The sequence below is a fragment of the Austrofundulus limnaeus genome, unplaced genomic scaffold, assembly GCF_001266775.1.
Source record: "Austrofundulus limnaeus strain Quisiro unplaced genomic scaffold, Austrofundulus_limnaeus-1.0 Scaffold204, whole genome shotgun sequence".
In the NCBI taxonomy this organism is placed as follows: Eukaryota; Metazoa; Chordata; class Actinopteri; order Cyprinodontiformes; family Rivulidae; genus Austrofundulus; species Austrofundulus limnaeus.
This window is the reverse complement of record NW_013952606.1, coordinates 618,514-633,290: the sequence shown is the minus strand read 5'-3', so window position 1 is coordinate 633,290 and position 14,777 is coordinate 618,514. Positions and strand designations below refer to the sequence as shown.

General features: G+C 37.0%; 1 protein-coding gene across 1 annotated transcript in view; it reads left to right on the top strand.

Moving 5' to 3' along the window:
* LOC106524856 (copine-8) overlaps positions 1-14,777 on the top strand; it is an 84,836-nt gene that overhangs the window by 24,268 nt on the left and 45,791 nt on the right. Inside the window, exons 4-6 of the mRNA XM_014018850.1 lie at positions 2,601-2,704; positions 6,116-6,155; positions 10,333-10,409. Of these exons, the coding sequence (XP_013874304.1) occupies positions 2,601-2,704; positions 6,116-6,155; positions 10,333-10,409 (221 nt within the window). The remainder of the gene's footprint in view (positions 1-2,600; positions 2,705-6,115; positions 6,156-10,332; positions 10,410-14,777) is intronic.

Below are 14,777 nucleotides of genomic sequence, written 5' to 3'. Positions count from 1 at the left end.
GTTTTTGGTTGACTTTCTAAGTTTTTGGTTGACTTTCTAAGTTTTTGGTTGACTTTCTAAGTTTTTGGTTGACTTTCTAAGTTTTTGGTTGACTGTCTAAGTTTTTGGTTGACTTTCTAAATTTTTGGTTGACTTTCTAAGTTTTTGGTTGACTGTCTAAGTTTTGGGTTGAACTCAAAAAAAGATTTGAACTCAGTAATCACAAACTAGGGTAGTGGTGCAGGGAGTAGAGAAGCCAAGCTTGTGATAGGAAGGTAGCCGGTTCGACTCCAGGTTAGTTTCCAATGTTGCACTTGTGTTCATTTAACCTATCACATTTAACCTATCACATTTAACCTATCACATGTGTGATAGGTTAAATGCAGAGACTTAAAAGAGACCTATAATGCAAAATTCACTTTTAAAAGTTTTTTTACTCAACTTTGGCAAATAGGCTTTAACAAGGCTTTAATAAGCTAAACAATAGAAGTACATGAGAAAACGTGTTCATAACAAACAAAAATTAAAAATTAAACTCTTTGTGTCCATGTCGGTCTCGATCCCTAGTCTCCCACCCTCTGATCCAACACTCTACCCACTGTGCTATAGGAGGCTTGTTATAAAATGAGCTGCACATTACACAACAACACCGTGACGGCTTTTTATACGGTGGAGCAGGAGCTTCACCCAGGGGTTACTAGGTAAGGGGCTGAACGCAGGTTCTGGTGGGTTGTCGTACGGCTTGTGACATCACAAAATGTAGGAAGTATAAAACTTGTCATTAATACTGTATACATTAAAATACATTTACTTACAGTAAATATGCTCCTGGGCGCATTTWTTTGGTCCTAGGACTGTTTTTTTAAGAAGTACATAACCAAAGTTGAGTTAAAAAAAACTTTTAAAAAGTGAATTTTGCATAATAGGTCTCTTTTAAGTCTCTGCATTTAACTTATCACACATGTGAACACACATGCAACATGGAGACCAACCTGGAGTCGAAACGGCTACCTTCCGATCACAAGCTTGGCTTCTCTACTCCCTGTGCCACTACCCTAGTTTGTGATGTCTGAGTTCAAATCTTTTTGAGTTCAACCAAAAACTTAGAAAGTCAACCAAAAACTTAGAAAGTCAACCAAAAACTTAAAAAGTCAACCAAAAGTTTGAGATTCAACCAAAAGTTTCTATTTTGCAAAAAAACGTTTTGATAGTTTTTTTTAATTTTTTGATTGAAATAGCTTTTTTAATTTGGTTGAAATAATTTTTTTTGGTTGAAAATATTTTTTGATTGTATTTATTTTTTGTTTGGTTGAAAAAAAATATTTTTGATTGAAAATTTTTTTTTGATTGAAGATGCTTTTTGTTTGATTGAATAATAAAACACAAATTTACCTCCATACTGCTGGAAAACACTTACAGTGTTTAATGAGTTCAGTTTGAACAGCTGACATTTGCTGAAAGTTGGAAAAATAGAAAATAAATGAAAAACCAGTTGAAAAAAATTAGCAACAATGTGTTGAAAAGGCTGAACGGAGCAGAAATGTAGTTTAAATAAAATAGGTAAAAAGTAGCTTGAACAAGCTGAAATTCACCAACCAGCAGAAAGAGCATATGTCTGCTGAATTAAGCAGTAAGTTGAAATTATGCTAAAAATTGAAGTTAGAAAAAAGCAACAATTAACTGAAAAGTAGCTTAAAAGGCAAACAACAGCTTTAATTTGCATAAATAACATGAGCCGAATAAGCAGAAAATATTACAAAATATGGTCAGTAGAAAAAGCTACAATTAGCTGAAAAGTAGCTGAAAAGGCAGAAAACAGCTTAAATTATCAGAAAGAAACAAAGGTTAAATTAGCAGAAGAATAGCAGGAGGGAGCAGAAAGATTGCTGAAATCGCGGAAAAAAGCCTCAGTTGGCAAAAAAAATAAATAAAAATAAGAAGCCGAAGGAAGATTTATAAACATTTTAAAGGATTTTGAAGACTGCTCTATTCCTTTTTTAATGAGAAAAAAAGTGGCCAAAAATAGCTGAAAAAGTACGAGCTGCTGAAATRCCAGAAGTCGTAGTTGGAATGTCCTGAAGGAGCTGAACGTTTTGATGTATAAATTGTTAAAATAGCACAAAAACTGTGGAACGGGTTGTGTGTCATAAAACGTGCGGAAGAAAAATAATTCCAATAATAAGAATTCACACAGTTATAAAGAGCAGATGCTCCATAATTAATGAACTCCTCTCCAGGAGCACGTCTTCCCTCCTGTATGACTGAACTGTCATTGCTGCGTTTCGTCACGATGAATATTCATGAATTTAAACGAGGGGTCCGACTTCAGCCTCACTTCTCTCCAGTTATTCAGAGGTCTGAGTTAAATGCCAAATGGTGGGCCTCTCCTGACCCCCACTGACTCCAAACTTCAGCTGCTGTGTGTTTATTTCTCCAAAGCTGAACGTAATCTTCTGTAACCAGCATCTCTCCTGATGCTGCAGGCCATGAGATATTTACACCRGTCTACGTCACAGAGAACCTTTAAAGACCGCTTTAGATAAAAAAATAAAATAAAATACACTGAAGACATGGTTTTAACCTTGTGTTTTCTAATTTCTTATTATTTTTCTCTCTCTAAGTTTGGCAGAACGGAGGTGATCGACAACACGCTGAACCCAGACTTCGTGCGGAAATTTATTTTGGATTATTTCTTCGAAGAGCGACAAAACCTCAGATTTGACTTGTGAGTACAATTTAGTCAAAAATCAAGTTTAAAGGACACTTCCAACTATTTTAGTTTTGAAAATATGAAAATATTTTATTCAAACTTTGTACAGTATTTTAAATTTACTGTGTCTTTGTAGAGTTACATTTGCTGCTCAACTTTGATCTGTTAGCGATCAAAGTGTTTTTTATTTTAGCTCAAAATATTTCAGTTTGATTGACTTTTAGCCTTTTTTGTCTTCTAGGTTCAGATGTTAGTGGTGGCCATCTTGAATCGGGTTGAATCCAAAAGTTAATCAGTTTAGATTCTGAAAGTTTCAATAAAATCCAGCCCGTGAGATATTTCGCTAACAGACACTCAAAGCACTGAGCAGTAAAGATGCTTCCTTTCAGTTTTYGTTTGAAACCTCCAGGCTGCGTCTCTGCGCTCCCTGATCATATTTTTCCTTAATGACTTTGGGATTTCAGCAGCTTTATTTTATTAAAACAGATTATTCAGATCATAATCTGTGAAACTGTAGCGCCACGAACAGAAGCGAACCGGGAGTCGTGCGAGGAGGAGTTGGCGATTCTGCGTGGATTCCTTCGACAAAGGAAGAGAAACAAAGAAAACAGAGCAAAAATAGTTTGCGTGGGAGGAAGTTTTGTCTAAATTTGTCCCAGTAGACACAAATATGATTATATTTCTTCTACAAGCCTTGTCTTGTTTAGTGTTTAATTTTTTTTCAGTTCTCCTGAAATGAAGCAGCTGAAAACTTGTATTTGTCTTGGTTTACTAATTGGGATCGAGTTTTTCTTACTGCCATAATCCAACTAATCGGTCATGGTTCGCAGTAGATTCGTCACTGTGACCACGGCAACAGTGTGGGTCTCTGTGCAATAATTTTACTGCAATGGATAACCATAGAAACCAGGGATTTAAGGGAGGGTGATTAAAGAAGCGTTTAAAGGGATCCATAATTAGTTGTAACATTAGACTTTATTTAATAAACATACGTATATTTTAACCGTAAAATAAAGACTGTAAAAATACTGTAGGATGTTTAGTTTTTTATCATTTTTAAACTAAAAATTAAAAATATTATTACACGGACGGGGCCATTTTATTTACACACAAAGCATTCTGGGTAAACGATGACGTGGATAGGTCCTCGGTGCGAGGCTGCTAGCGAGCTATATCCACCCTGAAGGTTAATCTTGGACAATATCTGATGATCGACTCTTTTAAATGAAACCAGAGAGCGTTGACAGAGAGGAGAAGGTAGAAATGACTCAGCTGCAACTGAAAATATGGATGGAGGACCTCAGTTTAGCTTGTTTGTCGCACTAGCACCGAGCTAATACATATAAGGCAATATAGCGTTGGCACTAGCGCAAACGCTAACAGGCTAAGTTGAGGTTGTTCTTCCATGAAGCAGCTCTGTTGTCCTCCATCCATATTTTCAGTTCCAGGCTGAGTCATTTCTACCTTCTCCTCTCTGTCAACGCTCTCTGGTTTCATTTAAAAGAGTCGATCATCAGATATTGTCCAAGATTAACCTTCAGGGTGGATATAGCTCGCTCACATCGGGGACCTATTCATGTCATCATTTACCCAGAATGCTTTGTGTGTAAATAAAATGGCTCCGTCCATGTTAAAATATATTTTAAAAAATTTACTAAACTAAACAGCCTACAGTATTTTTACAGTCTTTATATTACAGTAAAAATAAATTTTATCAAATAAAGTCTAATGTTACAACTAATCGTGGATCCCTTTAAGTTTGGTGAGGTGGCAACAAGTCATCTCCAGCTGATMTTTTAAGCACCAACTCTCTGTCATATTGCGATATTTCAGTGTTCGATATTTTCTTACACCCCTATTCAGGAGTTTGTTGGGTGTYGAGCATCAGCAGTGCATACGCAGAAAAAAGTTTGCATGCATCAGGATATTTAAAAACAAACGCTGCAGGATATATTTGCATATTTAAAAGGAGAGGGAGGGGTTTTATCTATTTTTTATTTATCTGGATGCTGTCTATTTTATTTTATTTTTCATTTTTTGCACCAAATTGCTGCTTTTATTTGTTCCGGGTGGGTGCCAGACCCCGTTGATAATGAACTGGCTCCGTGACAAAACCCCAAAATCTATTTGATTTGATATTCACTGTAAAAAGCTCACTTGACCTTTTCAGCGCGAGCAGTTTCATTTAATTTCCATCATTCTGACCGTTTTCATAAAACTAAAAAAAAAAAAGTTCCTGCTGTCAGAAATCTCTCACTGAGGTGTTTCTACTCCATGAAAGCATAATTGTGTGTGTCAGTGGTACGGGGACCCAAATTAGACGTTGAGTCACTTTTGAAACCGAAAGAAACTCGMGCAACATGCCAAGAAAAACAACCCTAAGAGGCCACAGACGTTCACGTCTCGCAGAACGAGTTGAGAGACGCGACATTTACTGGAAGAGCAATCGAAAGATCTGACACGAAAAAAAAAGTAAGGAAAGTATTCACACACGAGGAACCCGTTGTCATAAGATTTACAAGTGGAAACCTGACAAACTGGTTTTAAATCGATGAAAGGTAAACCGACAAGAACACGAAGCATCTCGGAGCAAGTCGACTCGAACAGAACGACTCAAAGCACACAGAACAGGAAAAGGTTAAACAAACCCATCAAATAGATGGACTGCAACAATATGAGGAAAGGTCCAGGTGCAGAGGTTGGCGTGTGTCAGAACACTAACGCATAGGATGTACCGTTGTGCTATGGATGTTTCAAAGGAAAACAAAATTGCTTTTCATGTCTTTCTRAATGTATCACTCAGCAGAGGGTCATTCTTTTCCTTTTAGTGATGGGCGAAACGATCTGAGCTGTGAAATAATCTCAGATTGCTGAGTGAATRGCTGCTCTGACGACTTCCCATTTCAGGGCCAAGTCATTTTTCTGAACATATTGTGTGTTATTATGGAACTTGGGTGACGTTTGAGGGAGTACAAACGATGTGAATGCACATAAATTTGTTACGGACGTCAAATTAAGCCAAAACTAAAAAATCCATGAAGAAATTAAAGGGTGTCACTTCAGCCACTGCTTGAAAATCGATTTTTAGAATAAAAACTGACATTAGCAGAAGAAAAGAGAGGAAAAACTAACATGCACCTTTTAATAAACACTGACTCACTGACCTCTTTGCACAGCATTTATTAGTTTCTGCCGTCTACACAGTCATAGGTACGACTACCAATTAGTCCTTTTAGTGTCAGTTTATTGGCTTGTAAGCCTGTCATGCTGTGAATTAGAAAAGCCGCAGCATAGAGTGAGATTGACAAGCTGCTTGGCCCCATTACCCATTTTACTGGGTCTATAATCTGTCGTGTTCCCAGCTGAGATGCTGCCACTTTTCATCTGTTACTAACGCACTGACCTTCTCTTTCTTTATTTCCATAGGTATGATGTCGACTCAAAGAGTGCCAACCTTTCAAAACACGTGAGTGTTTTTTTGAGCTAAGCATTTGTATATGTGATTCCTCCCATTTCAGCCATATAACAGTAATCTGACCTTTATCATGAGTCTGTTTATCACTTGCTGGAATAATAGCACATACTATGAACTGGCTGTTGGTCATTTAGCAGTTAAATTTTATTATCCTGCTTTTTTCCCCTTATTGATGGCAGTGATTACAGCTGTAATTACAAACAGCAGTGTATTTAGAGCAATTATGGCTGTTACCTGTCTACCGCTTCAAGGAAATTGTTCTGCACTGAGGGGAAGGCAGCAGAATTAAATTTTAATTTGTATTTTTTAGTTTATTTAGTTTAGAGTCATGTCCAATTGAAGGCCAATTATTCTACGCAACATACACCTTCAAATTTGACATCAGTTTAAATTTAAATCATGGCTTTATCAGCTTTAAATCACGATACGATGTGGCTTTAAATTACGACACAACGCGGTTTTAAACCACAATACAGTACACTTTTAAATGAAGATACGATGCAACCTCAAATCACAATACGACGTGGGTTTAAATTACAATAAAATGTGGTTTTAAATCTCAATGATATACAGCTTAAAATCACAATACAAAAAAAGTTAAATTATGATACGATCAGCATCTGTGGCTTTAAATCACGATACGTTCCTTTTTTAAATCACAGTATGATCCTTTTTTAAAATCACGATATGATGTTGCTTTAATTCACGATACGATTCTTTTTAAAATCATGACACAATCCTTTTTTGAATCACGATATGATCCCTTTTTAAATGACGATAYGATCCTTTTTTAAATCACGATATGATCCTTTTTTAAATCACGATACGATGTGGCTTTAAATTACAATACAATCCTTTTTAAAATCCCGATACGATTCTTTTTTAAATCAYKATACGATRTAGSTTTAAATCACGATACAATTCTTTTTWAAATCACGATACGATGTGGCTTTAAATCACGATAAGATTCTTTTTTAAATCACGATATGAACCTATTTTTAAATCACAATGTAATTCCTTTTTAAATCACAATACAATCCTTTTTAAAATCACAATACAATTCTTTTTTAAATGACAAAACAATCCTTTTTTTAAATCATGATATGATCCTTTTTTAAATCATGATATGATGTAGCTTTAAATCACGATACAATTCTTTTTTAAATCACGATACGATGTAGCTTTAAATCATGATACGATTCTTTTTTAAATCATGATACGATGTGGCTTTAAATCACGATACGATTCTTTTTTAAATCACGATACGATGTAGCTTTAAATCGCGATACGATTCTTTTTTAAATCATTATACGATATAGCTNTGTAGCTTTAAATCGCGATACGATTCTTTTTTAAATCATTATACGATATAGCTTTAAATCACGATACGATTCTTTTTTAAATCACGATACGATGTGGCTTTAAATCACGATACGATTCTTTTTTTAAATAATGATACGATATAGATTTAAATCACGATACGATTCTTTTTAAAATCACGCTACAATCCTTTTTATAAATCACGATATGATATGGCTTTTAATCACAACAGTTTTGCAGATTGATAATTACAATTCAATATAATGAGACTCCATGCTGTGTCTCTCTCTGTTATTGAGATTATTTACTACCTGATTACCTCTTAAAATTTTCATTGAGGACAAGTGACTCATCTGGTTTCTTTGTTTAATGCTTTTACCTGATTTCTGTTTTCTCAGTGAAGCACATATTTGCTCACATGGTGGATGTGGGTTTATTTGGTCAGAATTGGTAAATATGTTCAATCATTTGAAAAGCAAATGCTTTGATATGACCAGGATGGGACACCACAGCATTTTTCTGTTATCTAAAGGACATAAATGTGTTACATCATTATGTCAGCCCAACCATATTTGCCAAACATTAAAGTACATAAATGTGTTTAACATTTGGTAAAAATGGTTGGGGTGACATAACAATGAATCTGGGGTGCTTGAGTGTGAGGTTTTGCAAACTGTGGAGGGGAAAAAGCTATAATATTTCTGCCCATTTTAGCCTCTTGGAAAGTGCAGTCACCCACTTTCACTTTGCCCCGAAGCGACACACTCCAAGTCGTATTTCTGACCATCCGTTTGCATTTTAGTGTCCGAGCCAACCAGTCTGCCCACATAACACATGAGACAGACACCAAGTCGTGACTGGTGCTCACCTTTAGAAAGTGGTGTGAATTGGAAATTGGAAAGAGCAGATGTGAGACTCTGATATTGAACTTAAAAAAATAAAAAAAGATCACAGTTCAACAAACCGATACTGCTCATTTGTGATGCATTGCTTCTGTGAAACCTTCTGTGAAATAACTTTAAAATACAACTGCACAATTTCTAGCTGGAGTTGTGCCGTTTGCTTTCTTCTAAATGAGCTAGGCTAAACCGTTATCAGCTGATATGCCTAGTTTTAGCAGGGTGTGCAACTTCAAAATACCAATTAGGAGAATATGTTGACATAAATGCCATGTTAAATTCATGACATACCTGTTAACCCTGTTGACTCCTGCACTGATCAATGTACATCATACACTTTCTATTTATTTATTTATTTTTAATCTCCTGCCTGCAAACTTGCCCGGTCACTGTTGAAGTGCTCATCTTGGGTGCCAGCTGGCTGTGTTGTTTCTCGTGCTGCTCATTGTTAGATCATCGAGCCGGGGGCGTTAATTTAGTTTCAAACCACCTGCTTTTGAAGAACCGGTTCATGCGCCGCACCGACAAACCTCTGAACTGCGGAGCCGAACAAGGACGGCCAGCTGCTTTTTTTTAAGACAGTGGAACAGATGGAGGGACTCACCGAGGAAACACCTGAATAAAACACTATTTGTCTTAAAGGGACTCTGAAATATAATAGAGATATAGTCTGTGGAATTCAGTAATTCCCCCTGAAAAACATGAAGTAGCAAAGCATTTTGAGTGGATGACAAGACTTAATTTAGGTTTATTTTGACCATTTAATAGGAAGATATTCTTATTAAAAGCTGGTTATTTCTTTAAATGGAGCAACAGGGTCATGTTTAATGTAAACTTTCTGGTTCCTATCAAAAGAAAACTGCATTAAAGTGCAAAAGAGTTTCTCTTGGAGCTGKTTTTTTAGTGTTTTTCTGTTGGAACCAGCTGAGATCTTTGAAGCAGTGTCCGTTCCTTAGAACTTTGTTTGCTTCAAATCCGAGCAAATTATTGGAATTCAGCAAAAAACAGCTTTCGCAGAACTTTTTACGTCCTTTCTAAGGTCTAGATTTATATTCTGTAATTAGCCATTAGTTGCTCGGAGGCAGTTTTCGAATGGACCTCGTGCTGTGGCACCAGTTGCATTTATTTTACTGCATTTCTTCATCATAAACCAAGGAAAAGCTCATAAAAATGTTCTGATCTTTTTTCCATAATCTCATATTGTGGACAAAAAGAAATAAAAGGAAAAATAAAATGAAACGACCGCATGCTGCTCTTATGATAAATAGCTAAACAAACAGACATTAAGCTTCGCTGGTGGACAGAAGAGCTGCAGAACGATGAAGAGAAGATGCAAATCAGTGAAGCAGGAGAATCCATTATGTTAGAATTAAACATGAAAAATAGCTTCACCTTCTTTTAAGAGCCGGAATAAATATATGAAGCTTCGTTTTAATTCTCAGAGAAATAATTCTAAAAAAAAAACAAAACAAAACAAAAAAAAACAGGTAATGCTGTGGTAACTATGCCAAGCCTGAAGATGGCGCTGCAGCACCACTGCTAAAATACTCCAAAAACAGGATACAAGGTGTGAATGGTGAATTTTAGAACCAAAAAAAATAACTTTTTGTGAACGAATGGTTAATTTTTGCAACAAGATCGCAAAACTGCCTGACTGTGTCAATTAATTCATGTTAGTTTAAATATATGGGCATAATAGACGCTTCCTAGGTCCAGTTTTCAGCGCGGGATGGCAAGAGTGAAGGTTTGATTACAAGTTTTATAAATGTTTCAACTTATCTTTTTATAAATGTATATTGTAGTTTTTGCTGCAAAGCTCAGTAAAACCAGCATTTTTAATGATAAAGTTTTAAACTGAGGTTGGATTTTTGTAGGGATTGGGTCATTTTTTTTGCTTCCTTCTGGTTGTGAGGTWTTTGATGTTGTAACCAATCCTCCTGACTCCACAGGACTTTCTGGGCCAGGCTCACTGCACTCTCGGAGAGGTGGTTGGATCGCTGGGCAGTCGCTTGGAAAAACCTCTTGGGTGAGTCTGTGTGCGTACTGACGTGGTTCTAGTCATTATCTGACCCAAAAACCAGACCCAGAGCTGTCAGTCAGGGACTCCCCATAGGACTTGATAAACAACCGGGGGAGTTTCTGTGTTTAAACACTGACTGCTTCTTTACAAAACTCATCTGTCACCACTCTGTTTTTTTTATCTTCCTCTGAAAATAAAGTCTCAAAGGAAATATTTCTCAGCTGTCCCGTTCCAGCTGTCAGAACTTTTGATGTGTGGTTTTCTACAGCTCTCTTTGAAAAGTGGGGGAAAACTGACAGAAACATAAAAAATTAGCTCTTTGTTTCTCTAAGTTTAGTGAATAATGAGATGTCATCATTGTACCATTGTTCCATTTGTCATAACAAAACTATACACCATGCAACAAGACCTTAATTTGTTGTTATGATGCCAGTGAGTAAAGAAATATGTTTTTATTTAGTTTTACAGCTTTCATTCTGTAGATTTTATGTTTAGCTGTTAATTAGAATCAAATTATGTAAAGTTTGTTGTCTTAACTGGAGAAAATAAGCAAAGAAATGCTGCTTAGCTACTACAAAACTTCGGTACACACACTTAAAGATGAAAAGGATTATTTTTAGCAATGATAAAGTTCAGGATCTTTGGTTTTTTAATCATGCAGCTGTTTATCTTCAGCTGCAGCAATAATTAGGATAAAGTGTTTACTGATACAGAAATGTCTCTAAGTCAATTTAAAACCTTTAAAGTGCCTGTAAGATGCATAAGTCAAAGAGAACATCTTTATATTTAAGAAACCTCACATAATACACGCAATTTTGCCCATTTTGTCACATAACTGGAATATTTTCTTTTGAACTTGCCTCAGCAAATGTGAAACAGGAAGTGACATCAAAGGGGAAATATTTAAGTAAAGGAACTCTTAAGTAAGTAAATAAGTAAGTAAGTAAACTTTATTTCTATAGCACCTTTCACAGACACAAACATCACAAAGTGCTTCACAGAAAGCAAAAATAACTAAAAACAATAAAACAGATCACAGATATAAAAAACAACAGTTAAAACACAATAAAAAGCACAATAACTAAAAGCCTGTTTGAATAAAAATGTCTTAAGATGTTTCTTAAAAGAGTCAGTAGAACTCTCTGGTCTTTGTTTATTGAAATAATATTTAAACTCTAACTCCTCTTCATCTGTCCCTGATAGTGACTCAAAATAATTTAAAGAAATATCAAATTCTTCTCTACAGTCTGTGTTGTTAACCATTTTAATAACACTCTGTTCACATGTAGACATTCCCCTTTGACATCACTTCCTGTTATTTTACATGCAAATATCTCAACAACAATTCATCCCAGCGCCATTAAAATTGTTTTTATTATGCTATTAATGTTGTCTTTCCAAAAATGCATTCATATTTATTACAAAAATTTGATATCACAGTCACTTTAAGCTTTATTTATTTTCTTATTTTTTGTGTTTTGTTTTGTTTTGTCTTTATTTGAAGACTATTGTGTTTAAATTTATTTTTTTGAGAAAATGGGCAGATATAAGATTTTTCTCTTCTTCTGCTACCTTTCATTTATGATTTGTATTTTTATTGTATATAGAATTTATGTTGATTTTTTTTTATAAAAAATGATAAAAATAAAAAAAAGCCACTGAGCTTAAATTTGGAGTGGCGGTAGCTGATAGTCCTCCCCATCGCACACTCTGAGCTCCAAGTTTTCATCTTAAATTCAGCGCTTTTGATGCAGCTGAGTGGGTTTTGTTTGAGTCGTTACTTTTGATTGCCGACAAACATTGGCTCATTACACGGACACAAAAAGATAAATGAGCTTCGGAGCAGGGTAATCTGCTTTTAACCATAACGTTGCCTTTTTTTTAAACTTTACATATCTCTAATGATCCGACTTGGCTGGCTTTCAGATGTTTTCCTGTCTTAATTTGTGCGTTCATTTGAATGCTTGATGAGCATCGATCTAAAAAGAGACGTTTGTGAGAAACTGAAATAAAATGCTTCAGGAACTCAGCAACAAACTCGGTCCCCATGGTGACTGCAAGGGCGTGTTTTCCACTCGAAGCAGGAGATGGAGACAACCTGTGCAACCAACCCACGGCTTCTCCGAGTGCAAAACTGTTGTTTACTCTGAAACCTCTCCCGTCACCACTCCTGATAATCATGCAAACGTTATCAAGCTTGTTTTGAAGTGATGGGGATGTTTGAACCATGAGTGGATTTTATTAAGGATGGCTGTCAAAGCTGCAGCAACACAAGTGCACTTTGTATTCTTTTGATGTTTTTTTAATGACGTGACTTTAAAGGAGTTGTTCCAGAATGCAGAACACCCAAGATTTAGAAAAGGCAGAAAATAAAGAAGTTTTTGAGCAGGGGCTGACCTAGACTTTTTTGAAGGGGTGGCCAAGGTTATGGGGGGCACACACAAATAAAGAAAAGCACTCTGGATTTGAAAATTCAAGACAGTTGCCGCAGCTAATTCCAAATGCCTTTTAATTCAGCTGTTTTTAAGAAATGAGCTGAAATTTTGTGTACTCATAGCCAAGATTTAAATAAAAAATGCTAAATGCTAGTCACAACTTATTTTTAGCTAATTTTAGACATACAGATCTGAAGATTAGTGTAGAAGTAGCAAAAACAGCCTACCAAATTCTAAATGTTAATCAAAGATGGCCACCATGGCTAACTTTAAAAGGCTATAATTTATCCATTTTAAACATTTTTTGAGATGAAATTTGTTTTGGATTAGCTAAGGCTAATCCCAAATTAAGCTAACCAATATTGTTACTGCTAATTTTACAAAGGGCCATTATCCAGCCGTCCATCTGGTTTTTTCCCCCGCTTATCTGGGATCAGGTCGCGGGGGCAGCAGCCTAAGTAGAGACACCCAGACTTCCCTCTCCCCAACCACCTGAGCCAGCTCGTCTGGGGGAATCCCAAAGCGTTCCCAGGCCAGCCAAGTCCCTCCGTTGTGTCCTGGGTCTTCCTCTGGGTCTCCTCCCAGTGGGACGTGCCCGGAACACCTCACCAGGGAGGCGTCCAGGAGGCATCCTAACCAGATGCCCGAGCTACCTCAACTGGCTCCTCTCGACGTGGAGGAGCGGCGGCTCTACTCTGAGTCCGTCCAGGACTCAGCCTCTTGTATCCGCGATCTCGTTCTTTTGGTCACTACCCAAAGTTTGTGACCATAGATGAGGGTAGGAACGTAGACCAACCGGTAAATTTCACCACGACAGACCGGTACAGCGCCCGCATCACTGCAGATGCAGCACCAATCCGCCTGTCGATCTCCCGCTCCATTCTTCCCTCATTCATGAACAAGACAGCGAGATACTTAAACTCCTCCACTTGGGACAGGATCTCCTCCCCGACCTGGAGAAGGCATCCTACCGGTTTCCGGCTCAAGACCATGGCCTCGGATTTGGAGGCACTGATCCTCATCCCGGCGGCTTCACACTCAGCTGCGAACCGCTCCAGTGAGAGCTGGAGATCATGATCTGATGAAGCCAATAGGACCACATCATCCGCTAAAAGCAGAGATGTGATCGTAATGTCACCAAAAAGGATTCCTTCAACACCTTGGCTGCTCCTAGAAATTCCGTCCATAAAAGTTATGAACAGAATCTTTTATGGACATAATCCATCCATTTTAAAATATACACAGCTGCAAATGGATATACAACAGTAGTATCAGAAAATGATCAGAGATGCACACCCACTTTGGGGTGGCCAGTCAGGTGCCACCTCAGCCACTCCTTTGGCTTCACCCGTGGTTGGTTGAACTGAAAAATGCATTGAACTGTTTCAGAAAAAGTAATCAAACTTTACGTAACCATAAACTAGAAGATAATTGAGTTTCACCTTTGGAGACGGTCTGGACTGCTTTTAATTGTCAGTTTGGTGGTCCGCTGTTGGACCACTTACTGGACTAACGTGACACAATCAGCAGTTAATAACTGGACAACTTGGGGGTTAAGAAAAACAAACGATTAGCTCATCTTCCACCGTTAAAAGATAATATCATCAATAGAGTTTCTGCTTTGTGAGGTGTTGAATAAATTTTTCGAATTTGGATCTCAAAGGTTGTCAAGTACAGATTGATTAAAACTGTCCTAAAATGCTGCTGTTTTAGTGAAGTGATGTGGCAACAACCTGGACTGAAATGAACTTTTGTTTTTTCTGCTGAGAAGAAAAATATGAACCACATTTGACCAGTTCTCAACTTCAGAGTGATTCAGTGAAGAAATCACAATTGTCAGCGTTGAGTCAAAACAAAGATGGAGGGACCACAGCTGTTTCAGTCGTCATAGTGTGTGTGTGTGTGTGTGTGTGTGTGTGTGTGTGTGTGTGTGTGTGTG